The sequence below is a fragment of the Crocodylus siamensis genome, chromosome 1 (genome assembly GCF_052110815.1).
Source record: "Crocodylus siamensis isolate JL-2025a chromosome 1, ASM5211081v1, whole genome shotgun sequence".
NCBI lineage: Eukaryota > Metazoa > Chordata > Crocodylia > Crocodylidae > Crocodylus > Crocodylus siamensis.
In genome coordinates, this window is record NC_143395.1 from 204,339,008 (window position 1) to 204,356,162 (window position 17,155).

The 17,155-nt window shown below is 46.6% G+C and overlaps 1 protein-coding gene across 2 annotated transcripts in view; it reads right to left on the reverse strand.

Moving 5' to 3' along the window:
* Window positions 1–17,155, reverse strand: part of MERTK (MER proto-oncogene, tyrosine kinase) — a 79,123-nt gene that overhangs the window by 22,177 nt on the left and 39,791 nt on the right. The window contains exons 9-10 of one of the 2 annotated variants that reach the window (XM_090053089.1): window positions 1,625–1,778; window positions 449–602 (exon numbers count right to left, since the gene is read on the reverse strand). In XM_090053089.1, the coding sequence (XP_089909215.1) occupies window positions 449–602; window positions 1,625–1,778 (308 nt within the window). The remainder of the gene's footprint in view (window positions 1–448; window positions 603–1,624; window positions 1,779–17,155) is intronic. The other variant, XM_090053099.1, reaches the window with a different exon arrangement.

Sequence of the window (17,155 nt, forward strand, 5' to 3'; positions counted from 1 at the left end):
CCCTCTGTGCCTGGTTTCCATCTATAAATTCCACCACTTGACCTCACTGGAATGTTACAGTTACAGAGATGAACTGGTCAGTGTTTACAAGAATCAGGTACCATGGCACTGGGGACTACAAAACGAAACCAGATGCTGTGAGATGTGATGGATGGGAAGGCACTGGAGGCCAAGAGATCAGAGAAAGGTCCCAAACAGAGTATACATTAAATGCCTTACAGCAGAGAGGCTGGGAAATGCCCTGCACAGGTGATACTGTGCATGCTGTAAATTAGCATGTGGCAACTGTAGCAAAAGTGACAGGTGAGGATATATTTCATACTGGAGGCCCTCTCACCCTGCTCCAACATGAGCCGTTGTCTGAATGCCACAGCCCAGCCCAGCCCAAGCTGCTCATTGTGGCATTTATACAGTTCTGAACACCCATGTTAGGTTTACTCTGACTTACCCAAATTTTGTTTCTGTCAACCTTTTCTTGATAATCACCGAGAGATACAGGATCAGTCCAACAGAAGCAAGCCCACAGAAAACGCCAAGGACTATGACAAAGGGCTCTGTATTTCCAGATGCTGGCATTGAAGAAGGTGCCAAGGTTATTAAACCTGATAAAACATCCCAAAATAGAGACATATAAGGGAATCAGTCCGTAGTGCTTGGAGTGTACAATGGGGCTGTTAACAACTGAAACTAAACAATACCTTCAAAATAAAAAATAAAAGATATAAAAGAAATATATAAGCCCGAGGAAACTACTGCATGTCAGTGGAATTACTTGATATGCTGGTTTACTTAACTATCAAGGCCTGAGGGTGTTTAGGGGAACTGGTTCTCCTTGTGAAACTGCTTACTTTTTATAACAGGGCAGCACCTTTGGGCATTTATACACATACTTTTTTTCCCGCAGTGCACCGGAGATCTGCTGCTTCACAGCAGATTTGATTAGCAGACAAGCTGAAGCAAACTGTGCCATGCCACATCTTAAGGGTGTATAAGTGGCAAAATGCACATCAGCATGCAGAAAACGGCCATGGTGCACTTTTGAACTAAAGCACCTCCAAAGTGTTTTAGTTCAAAAGCGCATCACTGCCATTTTCTCAGCACTGATGTGCATTTCGCCACTTATACAACTGCAAACATTGATCACCAGGCTCTTTTCAAAGCGCCTGGTGCTGTGGTACTTGAATATGTAAAAATGCCTTGAGTGTCACTGCTTAGTGCTGTACATGTAATAATAGACAGGCCCTGCAGGAGCTTGCAATCCAAATATCCCAGGCAACACCCAATGGGTAAATATGATCACGTCCAAGAAGGAGAAACAGGTTGATAGCAGCAACCAGCAAGTAACTACCATGTTCTTCCCCTCCCAGGTAGGTGGGCTAAATGCTAGGGCTGGGGGGCCTATGAGAAAGGAGGTGGGGTGAGGGCTGGGGGGCCTATGAGAAAGGAGGTGGGGTGAGTCTGCAAACAATATCTTCATTAAAAGAAAGTTGTTGAAACTCCAAAGTTAAGCACACTAAAGTTAGAAAATGCCATAATGGAAGCTGCCAAGGCAACTGTAATTCAACTCCCTTATACATGAAGATGCAGTCTTTTAATTCCACAAACATGCTTGCTTTTTTCTCACCATTCCATGGAATGAAGACTTCCACAGGGTCACTGAAGGGCCCAACTCCTCCCTTTGTGAAGGCAGCAACTTGCACAGAACATGTGGCATTGGTAGCAACCACAGGGATGGTGGCAGAGCTGGCATTCTGCTTGACTTCAGAAGAAAGATTCTGCTGAGCACAGACAAAGGAGAGAACAAGTCAAATACTGATACTGTGGGAGCAAACAGAAGGGAAAAGTTTATTTTTCCTGGCAATGTCAAACAGTGAATGAGGACTGAAAATCTAGGACATTTTTATCTTGACATTTTCCCTTTATTAAGTACTATGGTTACTTGCCCTTATAGCCTGCAGGAATCATGACCATGTGTAATGCCACAACAAGCTATTTATAGAGAATAATAGTTCTTCAAGAACTGGATGAAAATAATAAAATAGCTGAACAGCATTTCCTCTTAACTGTTTCACTGTCCAAATCAGGTTTCAAAACAATTGCTACATAGCCTCCCCCACAGGCGATGCACTGAGGGGGATGTGGGGCACGTGCTCGCCTTAAGATTGGCCGCTGCCGAAGTCGCCACCAGCTTCTGTAGGTGGTCGCTGCTCGCCACCTTTCCCCTCCTCGCCACCACCACCAGCATCTGCAGGCAGTCTCCGCTTGCCACCAACTACAAATGGTGCCTCTCCCAGTCTCAGGAAGCACCAGTTCATGGCCTCTCCAACAGAGCAACAGGCTGACCATGTCAACAGGGAAACAAGCTGCTGGCTAAACCAGGAAAATAAATCTGAAGTGGCTGGGCAGCGGAATGCTAATAATTTGCAGGTTGGGGCAGTGAGGGCAGTTTATGAACTCTGCATGTTGTTATTTCTTATCCTTTCTCCTCCACCTCTGCTGGAGCTACTGAGCTTGCTGAAATCACTACAGACTGCAGCCTGGAGTAACTAACACATGCCCTGGCATACCTTCAAACTATACTCTCTCTTGATCCCTTTGGCTGGAAAGAATTTACAGTGAAAACAAGGACTGATGGTGCTGAGAGCACAAGAAAAACCACTGAGGCCTTACAGAGATGAGGACTTACAGGTGTGCTAGTCAGCATAACTGGAAGGACTAGTATACACTTTTAACATGGGCCACCCTAATGGTTCAGAGCAGCCTACCCTGCAAGGACTGGTTCCATTATGGCAAGTGTCACTGGCTGGATGCTGTTTGCCCTAGATTCTCCTGGGCAGAGGGAAGGTTCTTTCTCCTAGTCTAGACAAGACCTGGGAAGGTGGGAACCCTGAAGAATTTTAAGTTCCCTGTAGGAAGCTCTGTGTTGGGTTTGTCATACCCTGTGTCCCTCACCTGGGCGCTGGGTGGGTGAGAAGTTTAGCTGCAGGGAACCAGTGAGGAGATTAGTCACCTGTGGAGCCCAGCCTGTGAAAAACACATTTTGCTAAAGGTGGGAGTGGAACAGCCACATGCCTCTTTGAAGATATGCTGGGAAGGCATGCCTTCTTGGCAGGACATCTCTCCCTTGATGCCATCACTCCTCTGATGGTGAAACTACAAAAGGAGGGGGCAGCCTTCTCTATTTAGTGCCCAGCTGAGCTCTAAATCAGGAGCTAGTCAGAGCAAGTCTTCTTTGGTTTAAGCCTCTTTAAAGTGTTTCCCCAGCTGATGAAGCGAGCTTGGGCTAATAAAGGCTTATGTTATACATCTCTGATTTAGCTAGTCTATAAAATGCAAATCTACCCTGACAAATACGAGCCAGAGAAGAGACCAGAGAATACTGCCCAGTGGTTACAAGTAGTACACATAACTGTCTGTTAGGACTGGCTTTGTGTGTGCTGCTCTCTTACTCAGAGAGGTTTCTCTTTCCCTAGTGGAGAGCTATCTGGCTGTCTTGCCATTTGAATGCACTGTACAACACAGATGGATCTCTCTTGTAGATCCTCTTCTCATGTTTATTTTAGCTTTAGGTCTTATCATTGCTGCCAAATTCAAGGCCAAACTATCCAATGGGGTATGTCAGCAAACCCTGCTGAAATCAGGGAGCATTGTTTGGACCAGCAGACAGTGAGACACCCACCCACTTCCCCAAGCAGAGTGCCTCTCTGGATATTAAGTCAGAATGACCGTGTATGCTATAATTAAAGGAATAAGGCACATGTTATAACAGGTAGTTTAATACTGACATGTTTTTTTTTCTGTTGAGCTCCCGATCCTTCAGTTTTTAGGGTGAATTTCTTTCTTGTCACCATCATGATGTTGGATTTGTCTAATGCTATGACAGATTATTTCTCTGGACAGAAATACAAGCGATTCCCTTTCCCACAAATTCACCGTTATTTTCTGAATTTCTTGAGTCAGCATACTAGCTGAAAAAGCAACTGGCATTGCTTTACAGTAACTTACTACTCCAAAACAACTGTTCTTATAACACATCTGGCAGACTAGTGTGCAGCAAACAACTTTAGCTCAGCTGCCTACCATTTCCTAACACAATGCAGCCAAGAGAAAGCAATAACAGAGGAAAGTTGGGTAAAAATAGAAAGAAATCTTTCATGGCCAAATCCAATTTACCAAAAGAACTATAAAAATTGAAATAAAACATGCCATATATTAGCCACATTTAAGTGCCAGTAAAACAACTGTGTTCTGGAGAGAACTGCTAAAGAATGATGATCTACAAGATTCCTTCCAGCCCCGCCAACAACTATGAAACTATGCTCGGCAAGTGAAGGAAATAACTCACTGCTTCTCTTTTCCTATGTTCTCGATTCCTTCCTGCTTGGTTTTCCTGATGCCCTCTGGCAAACAAATGCCTCCAAGACTGTTTTCACATTGCTGTTTATTAGCCAACCCCCAAAGTCATTTAAAAAGTTCATGTTTTTGTGTGACTGCTGTAACATCTGAGGACTTAGCTTGTATAAACAGATGGTGCATAGTATTAGGCCAGAGGAGTGTTGACTCTAGTGTCAAATGAAAAGGGACTGGATTAGATCACCTGTCCCGTCAGGTGACTCTAATGGAAAAATCCCTTAGGACAGAGAAGGTGCCACATGGCATAAAGGGACTGGCTTAACTAATACTATGAAGACCTCCTTTTGCCCCTGGACTCCAGAAAGGTCCTGGTGAAGAGAGAGGTGTCACCTTAACTTCGCAGTTATCCATGGTTGACTAAGTGAACCCTAGGGAGCAGCTGCCCCAGGGTCAGGAAATGGCCTGGCTCAAGGATCTGCCCCAGTGGATTTAATTGCTAAAAATGCCACCCCAAGCTGCCAGGCCACAGTAAAATATGTACACTAGCGAACTGCTCGTGCTTCTGCTGAAGAGACCTTGCTAGCCTGTGGGTAGCCAACCATTCCCACAACAGGTCTCCAAGTCCATGTGCCAGCATATTTGATTAAGTACTAAAGTAGCATTAAAAGAAGTGCTAAAAGATAGCATGATGACAGCCCATACTGCACCATGCCGGTTGTGCATGGTTATTTTTGTCTGCTACGTCGCTGTAGCAATGTACTATAATGAGGGAGTGTGTTGCTATGGCAATGTAACAGTGGCGTCATGGTTTTTGCCAACGGATGCTATGGTGCCGTAGTGCATCGTGTAGATGTGCCTCCTTTCTAGTTCACCTCAGAATAAAGCAGGTCCTTCCACTCCTTTCAAGGTGCTCATGTTAGTCAATGGTGCTTCCTGTGACCAGCTGCCTGTGACTAGCAGATCAAGCAATGCCACGCAGCATACACAATGTCTTTTCATAGATGTACGTTCAGGGACCAACACAATAGAGTCTTGTCCCTCACTGGGACCAGATAACAGCCTATTATACCCTTACAATCACTTTGCATAACCAACTGCACACAAGTACCAGAGACATGCTGATGTCTGCTCTTCAGACAGCAGATCATATTGTCAACTTTAAGCTTGCAAACACCAGTATTTTGGGATCTTCATTAATCATGAAATTGAAATTTGAGATTCAGAAAAACTTATTTTTAGAGTTCTTTTCCAACTGCCTTCCCTTCTTCCCCCCAACCCGCCGTGCATCACTCTCTGCCACAACATGGACCATAGCCAGCATGTGGTACACTAGCTAATGCCGAGAGGTGTCTGTGTGTGTGTGTCTGTCTCCAGTTTCACTGGAATAGGCAGGAGTTAATCAACAGGTCAGCCCGTAAGCTGTTTAAGAAGTTTGAAGTAATATGGAGAGAGGCCATTGTTTTTCTAGTCAGGTGATAAGGACTGTTATCAGCCCTTCCTTCCCAGGCTGGCTTGCTCTCCTGTCAGTTTGCTGCAGACAGTATGACAAAGCAGGAATGGAGATTGAAGAGCTCTGTATCATCAACAGATGCATGCACTGAACCCTCCCCAACCCTTGCCTCAGAGTGCTAACCCAGGGCTGGGGGCTTGCAACATTCCCGCCCCTTGAGCAGTCAGTGGGGAAAGGCCTGGGACCATACAAGCAAACATCCCGAATGAGAAAGTCCTGCCAGGGCCTGGCTACACCCCACTCAGCTCAGCTCCCTGCAGAAGGGAAGGGAGGGCTGCTCTAGTGCTCCCCAGCTCTAGCCTGAGCCACTGTAGGTATGTGCCTGAATCTCCTCAGTCCAGAAAGAATGTCTGTCCAGTTTCAAACCAGTTCAGCCTAGTCAGGTTAGACTAACCTGCAAAGACTGAATCAATTCAGTCTCGGGCTTTTTGAATGTCTGTCCTTAGCCTTAGAGGTGCACCAATACATCAGTCCAATATCAGATCGGCACCAATATAAAGAAAATTGATCATATCGGAAATTGGCCTGATGTGGCTGATAATTTGACTGATAAATGCCTGTGCATCCACACAGCTGCAGTGCAGCATGTAGGCAGCGAAGAGAACAGCCCAGCAACTCTGTGAAGCTGGTAATTCTGGTGTGGTGGAAGGGGAGGGGGGAGGGAATGGGCCTGGAGGGGGCAGATCAAGGCCCCCATGGTGAGGGAGGAGTGGGACTGGGGCAAGTGCTGCCCAGCCCCCAGCCTGCCCTGCCCTGCACAGATCTGGGGACACATGCCCTCCCCCTTTATGCCCTCCTGAATGAACGGTGGGAGCCACCGGATGAGCGGCCAGCACCGAAGCAGTGGCTCCCAGATGAGTACACAACGGCGGGAGCCGCCCCCACGCCCCGGATGAGCTATTGTTCTGTCCCGTGCCTGCCCTGCCTTGGCTGGGCAGTGCTTGCACCAGCCCCACTCCTCCCTCACTGCAGGGGCCTTGATCTGCCCCACTTGCCTTCCACCACACCAGAGTTGCCAGCTGCCCACAGCTCTCCAAGCTGCTGGGCTGCTATTGGAAATTGGATCGGTATTGGCTAATATGCCTCCTTAAAAATCAGTTATTGGTATTGGCCCCAAAAATCTCTATCAGTGCACCCCTAGTGACACTGTGAAATGGCTGATGGAGCCTGCATTACGTGCCGCCCCCCCAAAGGAAGGAAACCAATAGCAGTAGCTCATGCTGTGGGGAAGTTCTATTTGATATTTATATGTTTTCACACTGGGTTCAGAGTGAAATTAGGGGCCTGGATACCTGTGCTTAGCCATCTAAGCTGGTAGTCACAGTCCATAACCAGACAAGACAGTGCAGAGCTGGAGCCAAAGCAGAGGGATGGGAGAGCAGACACAAGACAGCAGGCCCAGCACAGGACACACTTTACAATCACTGTTATTCTGGGGTTGTCACCACATACACTGTACACCCATGGGGCTGTACAAATGTTCTCTACACTGAACGCAACTACTACATCTCCCAGAAGAGGAGTTACCCACCTGCATCACTTCAGACTGCTGTGTCTTTGTTCTTCAGTATACTTCCCATGGTGCAGCATTAGTATTTAGGGCAGAAGGCAACCATGGGAAAACATGCACGCTTTTGAAGACCATAAACACAAAAGTTGACAAGCTTCAAGTGGATGCTGTACTGTTTAAATCCATCTGTCCCTCCAACTCTCTTGATACTAAAGAACTAAAGCTCAACTTCACAGAGAACAAAGGAAACAACAGCCTGCTCTAACTGATTACTTTGCAAAAATCACAAAAACACTGTTTGTTGCGTCTGTCAGGCTGTGGACAGACTTTCAAGTGCTTTAAAAGGGGAGGGGGAGCTGCAGTTTGAGGAGTGCACATCAGCTGTTATGATTTAACTGTTATGCCTGAGTGTTCCTCTAGTGGTAAAAGTGAGCTAAAATGCTGAAATTTTTACTACAAATGAAACAGGGTTATCAGGATAATGGTAACACTGCCCACACCTCCAACCCCTCCTTCTTTTCTGATACAGCTAAGCTCTAATTATCACTCAACAGTAAGAGCAATACCATTAACCATTTTTGCAATGTAGTATGGCCAAATCTTTTCTTTTGTGAGATTTGATGCATTTCTCAAAGCTCCAACTTCAGGAGTCCTGTGATTATGTGAGAATCTCATGTTTAAAAAAGCAGGTTTCTAGTTCTTATGGTTGCAGGGAAAAGCTTGCAAATAAGAGCTGCATGTGACCCTAATAGCCAAAATGTAATTTATACAAAAATCTCACAATACTGTATTGTTCTGATAATACCAGTAATTCTATCTTTTCTTTTCTCCAAAAGAACCCTAAATATTGTACTCAACTTGTATATGATCTTAACCTATAATTCAGCACCTTACAGTCTTGACTTTTGCCCAAGAAGTATTGTGTATACAATAAAAACAGCAAATCCAAAACGTTATTTTTTATTTTAGTATTTGTACCATAATTAATGAAGGCTGAGGTGGTGTGGGCACTAAGTCGCAATGTTGACAGGTCACAAGTTCAAGGCCATAACAGAAAAATTCATGGCACAGCCCTGTCAGATTTCAATGAATCTGAAAATTCTGCTAAATACCTGTCATAAAGACATGAAAAAAGAAAGAAATACAATTAATGGTTTAGATCTTTTCCTTGGTTATTTGTTCAATTAATACAATTGAACTTTGTAAGGTAAGAGGAGTTCACGGCTTTTATCTGAAGTAACTGACATATAGTCAGAAAAAAAGCTATTTTTTTGCAAAATTGAAAATGATACTATGGGGTCAGTTTATATGCGGGACTACTAAAATCAGAACAATATGATATTTAGAAATTATTATAGCTTTAGGCCAACCTCATGCTATTTTGGGGATATGAATCAATTTGTGAATGCTTGGGTTCGACTACTCTGGCAGGGTCTCTTTAAGATTCTGGTCCCACAGCAAAAAGCCCAGCACATAAACAAACATTTGGTATTTTTCATTTTTGATAATCAGAAGTAACAGGAAATGGAAAAAACAGGGTTTTTTTCTTAGCATAAAAGAATTAATTTTAGCAGAAAGAGTACTGCTCTTTAAATTCAGCCTCTTTCCTCTATAGCCACATTTGTAGGGATAGATAACACAAGGTTAACATGACCCCAATCCTGTTTGCATTATAGCCTCCACTGCTGCTGGCTCTAGTGGTGAATTCTAGTTTGAGTTTAGAATACAAAGCTACTAAACAACAACTTCCTGGATGGTATCATCCCTCACTCCCCTCATCCAAGAATTATCTTGTGAGAACATTTTAAATACATATCGCCACAAAGGACCCATATGGCATAAACACTGCCACTGGAAGCAATGGGACTTCTCACACCAGCAAACTTCCTTATGTGCATTAAGGATGTATATATCCATGTCCAATACAACTTGTCTCAAAACTTAATCCTGAGCATTTCCTTCAAAGAGGTCCAATTAGAGAGGTAAACATCCCCTTCAATGCAAGAAGGGAATCATTAGCAAGCCCTTCTAAGTCTGCTTTTCCAGATGTGGCAGCAAAGGAGGTCTTCCATAGGTCTGCCTTTGCTAGAGGACAGGCTGCACCTTCCAGGCCATATGCACCCCACAACAATACAATCTGGTTATCCAGCAAACTGGCTGCTGTGGGTAGGGGCTAAGGAGCAAATCAAGCAGTGACCCAGTTCTACTAACCCTGAAAATCAGATTATTTTTTGCAATAGCCTCTCGGATGCACACACTAGTCTGTGGAGGCTATGTTGGCTGTAATGAGCTTTGTGAGGCCAGCATGAGGCTTCCCAAAGGAATGCTGGGCTCAGACCATTACTCTCTGGCTAGGAATAAACATTCAAAAAGCGTGAGCCTGAATTGATTCAATCTTTGCCTGTTAGTCTAACCCAGTGTTTCCCAACCTTTCCCAGCCCAAGGCACACATACATTAATAAAAGTATTCCGTGGCACACCTATTAAGTCATTCCCCATTTCCTTACTTATGAGCTCATTGTAGCTCATTGCCGTGGCACAATTCTGTGGCACAGCTGTTTAGAGGTTCACAAACTGTGTGTCCCCTACTGCTAACACATGCGCAGTAGATGATTTCCTTCTGCTTGGCTGGGTCTCTCTCTCCCCAACAGCCAACACATGACTGAATCTTCTGTGAATGTCTCATTGACATGGCTTATTCATCAGTGCTAGGCTGCTGGAGAACTTTCTTCTCATTTTCCCAAAATTCTCGTGGCACACCAGGGAGCTCTTCAAGGCACACCAGCTGAAAAGCACTGGTCTAACCTACAAAGCTTGAACTGATTTGGACGTGGATAGACGTTCCCTTGTCATTCCAGAAATGCAGGCATGTGCCTGCAGTGGCTCAGGCTAGAAGCCAGGGGGTGGTAGCACAGCCCTCCCTTGCCTTCCCTTCCCGGGGTGTGGCCAGGCCTGGACAGGATGCTGTGATTAGGGAGGAATGCAGTGACATTATCATCTGAGCCATTGATTACCTCCAAAAAACCTTAAGTGGACACTGTCCTATCTGCCTTACACAGCATTAGCTAGCATACCACATGCTGGCTAGTCTGTGCTGTGGGAGAGAGGAGGAATGGATCTCTGCTTTAGCAGCGAGTGGTGCTGGGAGGGGGAGGAGATACAGGGAAGCCAGCAGACCCTCCTGTGCCTGAAAGTCTCTGACAGAGCTACAGCCAAGGTGCAGATGGGAGGGGCCAGCTCTGTTGTGGAGCAGAGAGTCCAGCCCAGAGAGCATGCTGGAGGTGTCTAGTTTAGCTTAAACCAGCAAAGGGTCTGGGACAGACATTGTATAAACCAGTTTGAGCCAAATCAGCTAAGTCTGATGCTACATTCAACCAGGTTTATATCAAACTGGTTTCAGCCATTTTCAAACTGGTTTATTTACACTGAATATCTGTTCTGTTACAGGTTTAAACCAGTTTCTGATCACTTAAACCAGTTTATGTGTAATGTCTGCCCATAGCCTCTGTGTCTCCATGGTTCTGGTCTTTTGTGTATTTGTCCTGCAAGTCAGCATAAGAATACAGAGACTTCCACATTTGGAAGGATGAAGAGAAGTAAGACAGGCTCCACATTTTTGTCCTGGGCTGTCTACATTCTGATGCTGGGATGCTGTGTAACAGCAGCATGCCTTTCTGTTCTTTAGGCTAGGGACAGACATTCAAAAAGCCTGAGCCTGAATTGATTCAATCTTTGCAGGTTAGTCTAACCTGCCTTAACTGAATCAGTTTGCAACTATATAGACTTTTCTTCTGGACTGAAGAAATGCAAGCATATGCCTGCAGTGGCTCAGGCTAGAAGCTGGCAGGTATTAGAGCAGCCCTCCTTTCCCTTCTACAATGCTGAGCTGAGGTGTGGCCAGGCCCCGGAAGGAAGCTTTGATTAGGGGGTGGGGTTTAAACCCCCACCTTGGCCTGCACAGTCCCAGGCTTTTCCACACTCGCTGCTCAAGGAGTATTGCCAGCCCCCAGCTAGCACTCTGAGGCAAAGGGGGCGTGTGGAGTTCATGCATCTGTTGATGATACTGAGCTTTTCAACCTCCTTGTTCCTGTTTCTTCATACTGTCTGCAAACCTGATAGGCAAGGAAGCCAGCAGGGAGCTGATAACACAGCATTTATCAGCCCATCAAGAAAACAAAAGCTTCTTTTATTATTTCAAGCTCTTCTTAAACTGCTTTTTCCAAGGAAGAAATGGAGAGTCATTACTTGCTGACCTGTTGATTAGCTCCAAAAAGCCCTAAGCTGACACTGTCCTGTCTGCCTTTGTCCTGTCCCAGTGAAATTGGAGACAAACACACAGACACCTCTCTGCATTAGCTTGCATACCACATGCCAAGGGTCTGTGGGGCTGGGGTTCATGCTGTGGGAGATTGGGAGGGAGGGAGGGAGGATCCCTGCTTGACGAGCGAGGAAGTAGGAGCAGAGGAAAGCTAGGCAGACCCTGCTATGTCTGCAGTCTCCACTGGAGCTCCAGCCAGGGAGCAGAGGGGTGGAGCAGACAGCACAGCACATCCCAGCATCTGAGATGCTGGTGGACTCTGATTTAACTTAAAACAGAAAGGGGTCTAGGACAGACATTGCATAAACTAGTTTGACCCAAATCAGTTAAGTCTGATACTACATTCAACCACATTTATTTTAAACCAGTTTCAGCCATTTTGAAACTGGTTTATATACACTGAACTTATGTTCTGTTACAGGTTTAAACGAGTTTCTGATCACTTAAACTGGTTTATGCACAATGCCTGTCCCTAGTCTTAATGGATGGCATAAATCAGGGGTGGCCAAAACGTGGCCTGCAGCCTGGATAAAGGCTGCCAGGCCATTCTATCTGGCCCATGGGGCCCCTAAAACATTTAGAAAATAAATATTTCTTTGCCCCGGCTGTCTGTCGTGAGGCTCTCAATGGCTTGCCAAAACTCAATAAGCGGCCCGCCACCAAAAATAATTGCCTGCCTCTGGCATAAATTGATGCATGATTCATTAATAAAAATAGGCATTGGCCTCAGTTCTATAAAGGGTCTTGTCCTGTTCACTGAGGCTCCACTCTTGAGTTCCTAACAACACCTCCTCCTCATGGATAGGGTTTGTTAGACCCTATGGAAGATTAGCAGCTTTTTCACAATGAACACAGGTCACTTGGGAACATTAAAGAGCCCTGCTGAAGGGTTGTTCTGGGAACTAGAGACTGAAAAGAAACCTTTCTGTTGTGTAACAGTTTTATTTGTATACTCAGATGTTATGTTCCTGGGAAATGAAGGCCTCTCCGTCCTTAACTTGCTGCTTGTAAGGCAGTTAAAGTGTCAGCGTTTCCTTTTCATGCAAGTCACAAGACCATAATAGTGTCTTCCTGACTTTATCATACTTGATCCATATAGGCTCCTGGGAGGCATAAAAGGGGAACAGAAAATGCAGTGTCCCACAGAAAGAGCATGAATCACTTCTTCCACAAAGAATTTCAAGACTGAGCGCATCCAGTGTCTTTATATGATTTAAACTTTGAGTTGATAAAGGCGACAAGAAAAGCACAGCAAACCACACAAACAAGCAGGCAACATCTGGACAGAAACATCTGTCTGGACAAAATTTGCCCAGTTCCTTTCGTCTCAGCTATATTTTTTCTTTTTCTTTTTTTTTTTTTCAGGGCTGGAAGGGACCTTGGGAGATCATCAAGTCCAGCCCCTGCCCAAAGGGCAGGAAGTCAGCTGGGGTCATAGGATCCCAGCAAGATAACCATCCAATTTACTCTTGAAGGTGTTCAATGTAGGTGCTTGAACCACCTCCGCTGGCAGACTGTTCCAGACCTTGGGGGCTCAGACAGTAAAGAAATTCTTCCTTATGTCCAGCCTGAAACGGTCTTGCAGGAGTTTGTGACCGTTCGACCTCGTCATCCCTTGGGGCGCTCTGGTGAACAGACGTTCCCCCAGATCCTGGTAGTCACCCCTGATAAACTTATAGGTGGCCATCAGATCACCCCTGAGCCTGCGCTTTTCCAGGCTAAAGAGTCCCATGGCTCTCAGCCTGTCATCGTAAGATCTGTTTTCCTGACTTCTGATCATGCGCATGGCTCTCCTCTGGACTCTCTCAAGCTTCTCCACGTCCTTTTTGAATTGTGAAGCCCAAAACTGAACGCAGTACTCCAGCTGCGGCCTCACCAAGGCCGAGTACAAGGGGAGAATGACGTCCCGGGATTTGCTCGAGAAGCATCTATGGATGCATGCCAGCATTTTGGTTGCTTTACTAGCCGCAGCATCGCATTGCAGGCTCATGTTCATCTTGTGGTCAATGATGACCCCCAAGTCTCTTTCTTCTGTAGTGCTAACCAACGTAGCACTGCCGAGCCTATAAGGGTGCTGCAGGTTTTTCCTCCCAAGGTGGAGAACCTTGCATTTTTCGGTGTTAAACACCATGAGGTTCTCAGCTGCCCATTTGCTGAGCTTGTCCAGGTCAGCCTGGATCACCCGCCTATCTTCTGGCGTGGATGCTTTGCCCCAAAGTTTGGTGTCATCGGCGAACTTGGCCAGTCCACTCCTGACTCCAATGTCCACATTGTTAATGAAGATGTTGAACAGTATGGGTCCAAGGACAGAGCCTTGAGGGACCCCACTGGTCACAGGGCACCACGATGAGTGACTGCCATCAATCACAACCCTCTGGGTCCGACCACGAAGCCAATTTCCCAGCCAGTGGATCGTGGTGGAGCCAAGGCCACCACTGGCCAGTTTGGCCAAGAGGTGATCATGGGATACCAGATCAAAAGCTTTTTTGAAGTCAAGATATATGACATCAATCTCTTCTCCCTTGTCCAGGTGATAGGTCACCTGGTCATAGAAGGAAATGAGATTGGTCAAACAAGACCTACCCGCAACAAACCTGTGCTGGCTGTCCCTTAGAATGTTAGTCTGGGCCAGTCCCTCAAGGATAGCCTCCTTAATAAACTTTTCTAAGATCTTCCCCAGGATAGAAGTCAGGCTAATGGGCCTGTAGTTAGCCGGATCCACTCTCTTCCCTTTCTTGAAGATCGGCACCACATTGGCCTTCTTCCAGTCTTCGGGCACTACACCAGAGTGCCAGGAGTTTTCAAAGATCCATGCCAGGGGCTGGGCTATGACGTTCCCCAGCTCCTTGAGTACCCTGGGGTGCAGATTGTCAGGGCCAGCTGACTTGAAGGTATCCAGCTTCTCAAGGTGTTCCTTCACGAGGTCAGCATTGATGGAGGGTAGGGGATCCCCCTCACCCAGATTTCCCTGTCCCATAGCAGGCATGGGCATCCCGTGTGACTGATGAAAGACTGACGCAAAGTACCTATTGAATAGGTTGGCTTTTTCCTGGGCGTCAGTTGCCAGTTGCCTCTTGGTTTAGCAGGGGTCCAACGTTGCCCTTGCTTTTCCTCCGGCTCCCCACATATCTGAAAAAGGACTTTTTGTTGTCCTTGATGCTTGAAGCTAGTTGGAGTTCAGTTGCAGCCTTGGCTTTCCTGGTTTGCTCCCTGCAGGACCGGACCAGCGCAGAATAATCCTCCTTGGAGGTGAATCCCGTCCTCCATCCTTTGTAGGCTTTCCTTTTTAGCCGCAGGAGGTCTGCTAGGTCCCTGGAGAGCCAGGAGGGCTGCTGTGCATTCTTGCTGCCTTTCCTCCGTGTTGGAATAGATTTAGCTTGTGCATTGAGGATCACTTCCTTGAGAAGCAACCACTCTTCTTGAACTCCCATCTCCCTGGGGTCATGGTCTCTAAGGGCCTGACCGACAAGCCTCTTGAGCTTGTCAAAGTCGGCTTTTCTGAAGTCAAGGACTTCTGTGTTACTGACTGACTTGCCAGCTTTATGGCGGATGGTGAAGGTGATCAGCTCGCGGTCGCTGTCACCCAACTTCCCATCGATCACTAGGTCGCCGATTAGGTCGTCCCCCATAGCCAGTACCAGGTCGAGCAGTGCTTTGCCTCTCGTTGGCCCATAGACTTCTTGAGTCAGGTAGAGGTCATCCATGCACGAGAGAAAGCTTTGCGACCACTCAGATTTTGCTGAGTGATCTTCCCACGAGATGTCCAGGTAATTGAAGTCACCCATGACAACCATGGTCCTGGAGCAAGCGGCCTTAGTCAGTTCCCGGGCAAACTCCTGGTCAAGCTCAGGACTTTGAGTGGGAGGTCTGTAGTAGACTCCCACCGTTATGTCCCCTGTGCCGTATTCCCCACGAATTTCTACCCAGAGGGTCTCTAGCTGTCCATGCCGGTCACCAACATCAGCTTGCAGGGACATGTAGCTTTCCTTCACATAGAGAGCTACACCCCCGCCCCTTTTGTCAACACGATCCCTCCTGTACAGGGTATAGCCCTCTATACCCATGGTCCAGTCATGGGTGGAGTCCCACCAGGTCTCCGTTATCCCAATGACGTCATAATTCTTTGCACTAAGCAGGAGGATGAGCTCCTCCTGCTTGTTGCCCAGGCTCCTGGCATTAGTGTACAGGCAGGCAAGTGTCCCCTTGGGGGCTCTTGCCTTGCCCACAGATTGTGCTAGGGCTGGGGCAGGAGTGGGCTCCCTTAAGTGCCTTGGTCTGCTGGCTTTGCAAGGGTTGCTCAGCAGGCCAGCAGTGGCAGTAGTCCCCCCATCCCCCAGCGGGCTTAGTTTATAGTGATATGGTATGTTCACGTGTCACATGCAGGGCATTTCCACAGTGCAATAACTTCAGTCTCAAGTGCAGTTCTGCCCATTGTCCTCCCCAATAACCAATGTTTTGGTAGCGCAGTAAAAGCAAAAATGACACACAGCAAAGTTCTGTGTTTTAAATTCAAGATCCAAAAGTTTCCCTTCAAACCACTCCCTGAACTTAAGCTGCTGAGTTATGATGCCAAACAGCACTCTTGGCATGCACAAAGACAAGGCTCAGCAGTATTTTCCAGCAGAGGCAGAATGACCCACCTCAGGTCTAAAACTTATGGGTCCTAGGACCTGAACATCTCCACCGGTTCTCTTTGTCACTCAGCTGTGGCACGGTGCAAGGAGAGCTCCCCTCTGCTGAAGTCTTGGGCACTCAACTGCAGCATAGCTCAGAGAGAGATGCCTCTCTACTGAAGCCCTTGGCGCCCAGCTGTGGCACAACATGGGCAGAGCCCCCTGCTGCCAAATGCTGCTGCAGCCACAGTTTTACAGGCCAGGTCCAAAGGCTGTGCCGGCCATAAGCTGTGAACCCCTGCTCTAAGAGACTGTGCAGCTGAAGAGCCACCTCCAGCGTAAATCAGGGGCAAGCCTATGGAACTGGCCTGGAGTCAGTCCCATACCAGGAAGATTTGACTTGGATGTGACTCCCTTGCCACAAGCCTCATCATCATTTTCATTCACAAAACGGGTGCAAAAAACCTACTAAATCCAAACTCCTCCTTCAAAGCTTTTCCCCAAGCCTTCCAACATAAGCAAACACATGATACACAGTGCCTTGATGCTATGCTAGAGATGAGATGGAAGTAGTTGTGGTCAAACAAGTTTTCCAGGTTTGCAGTTCTCTTTTAAGACAAGAATAACCCAAACTATTATTGCAACTGCTGTTACTTACAAAGGTAGAACCAAGAACCAGGCTCTGCTGAGCTAGATACTGTATAAATACACAGGGAAGAGACCACTTCATGATGAAAGCACTGGGAACAGCAAGCCAGCAAGAAGGGTAGCAGTCACCGCACTCTGGCTGCTTAATCAGAGCTGGGACTCCTGTCAGCACTACATTATACTTTAGCTATATGTTTGATTGC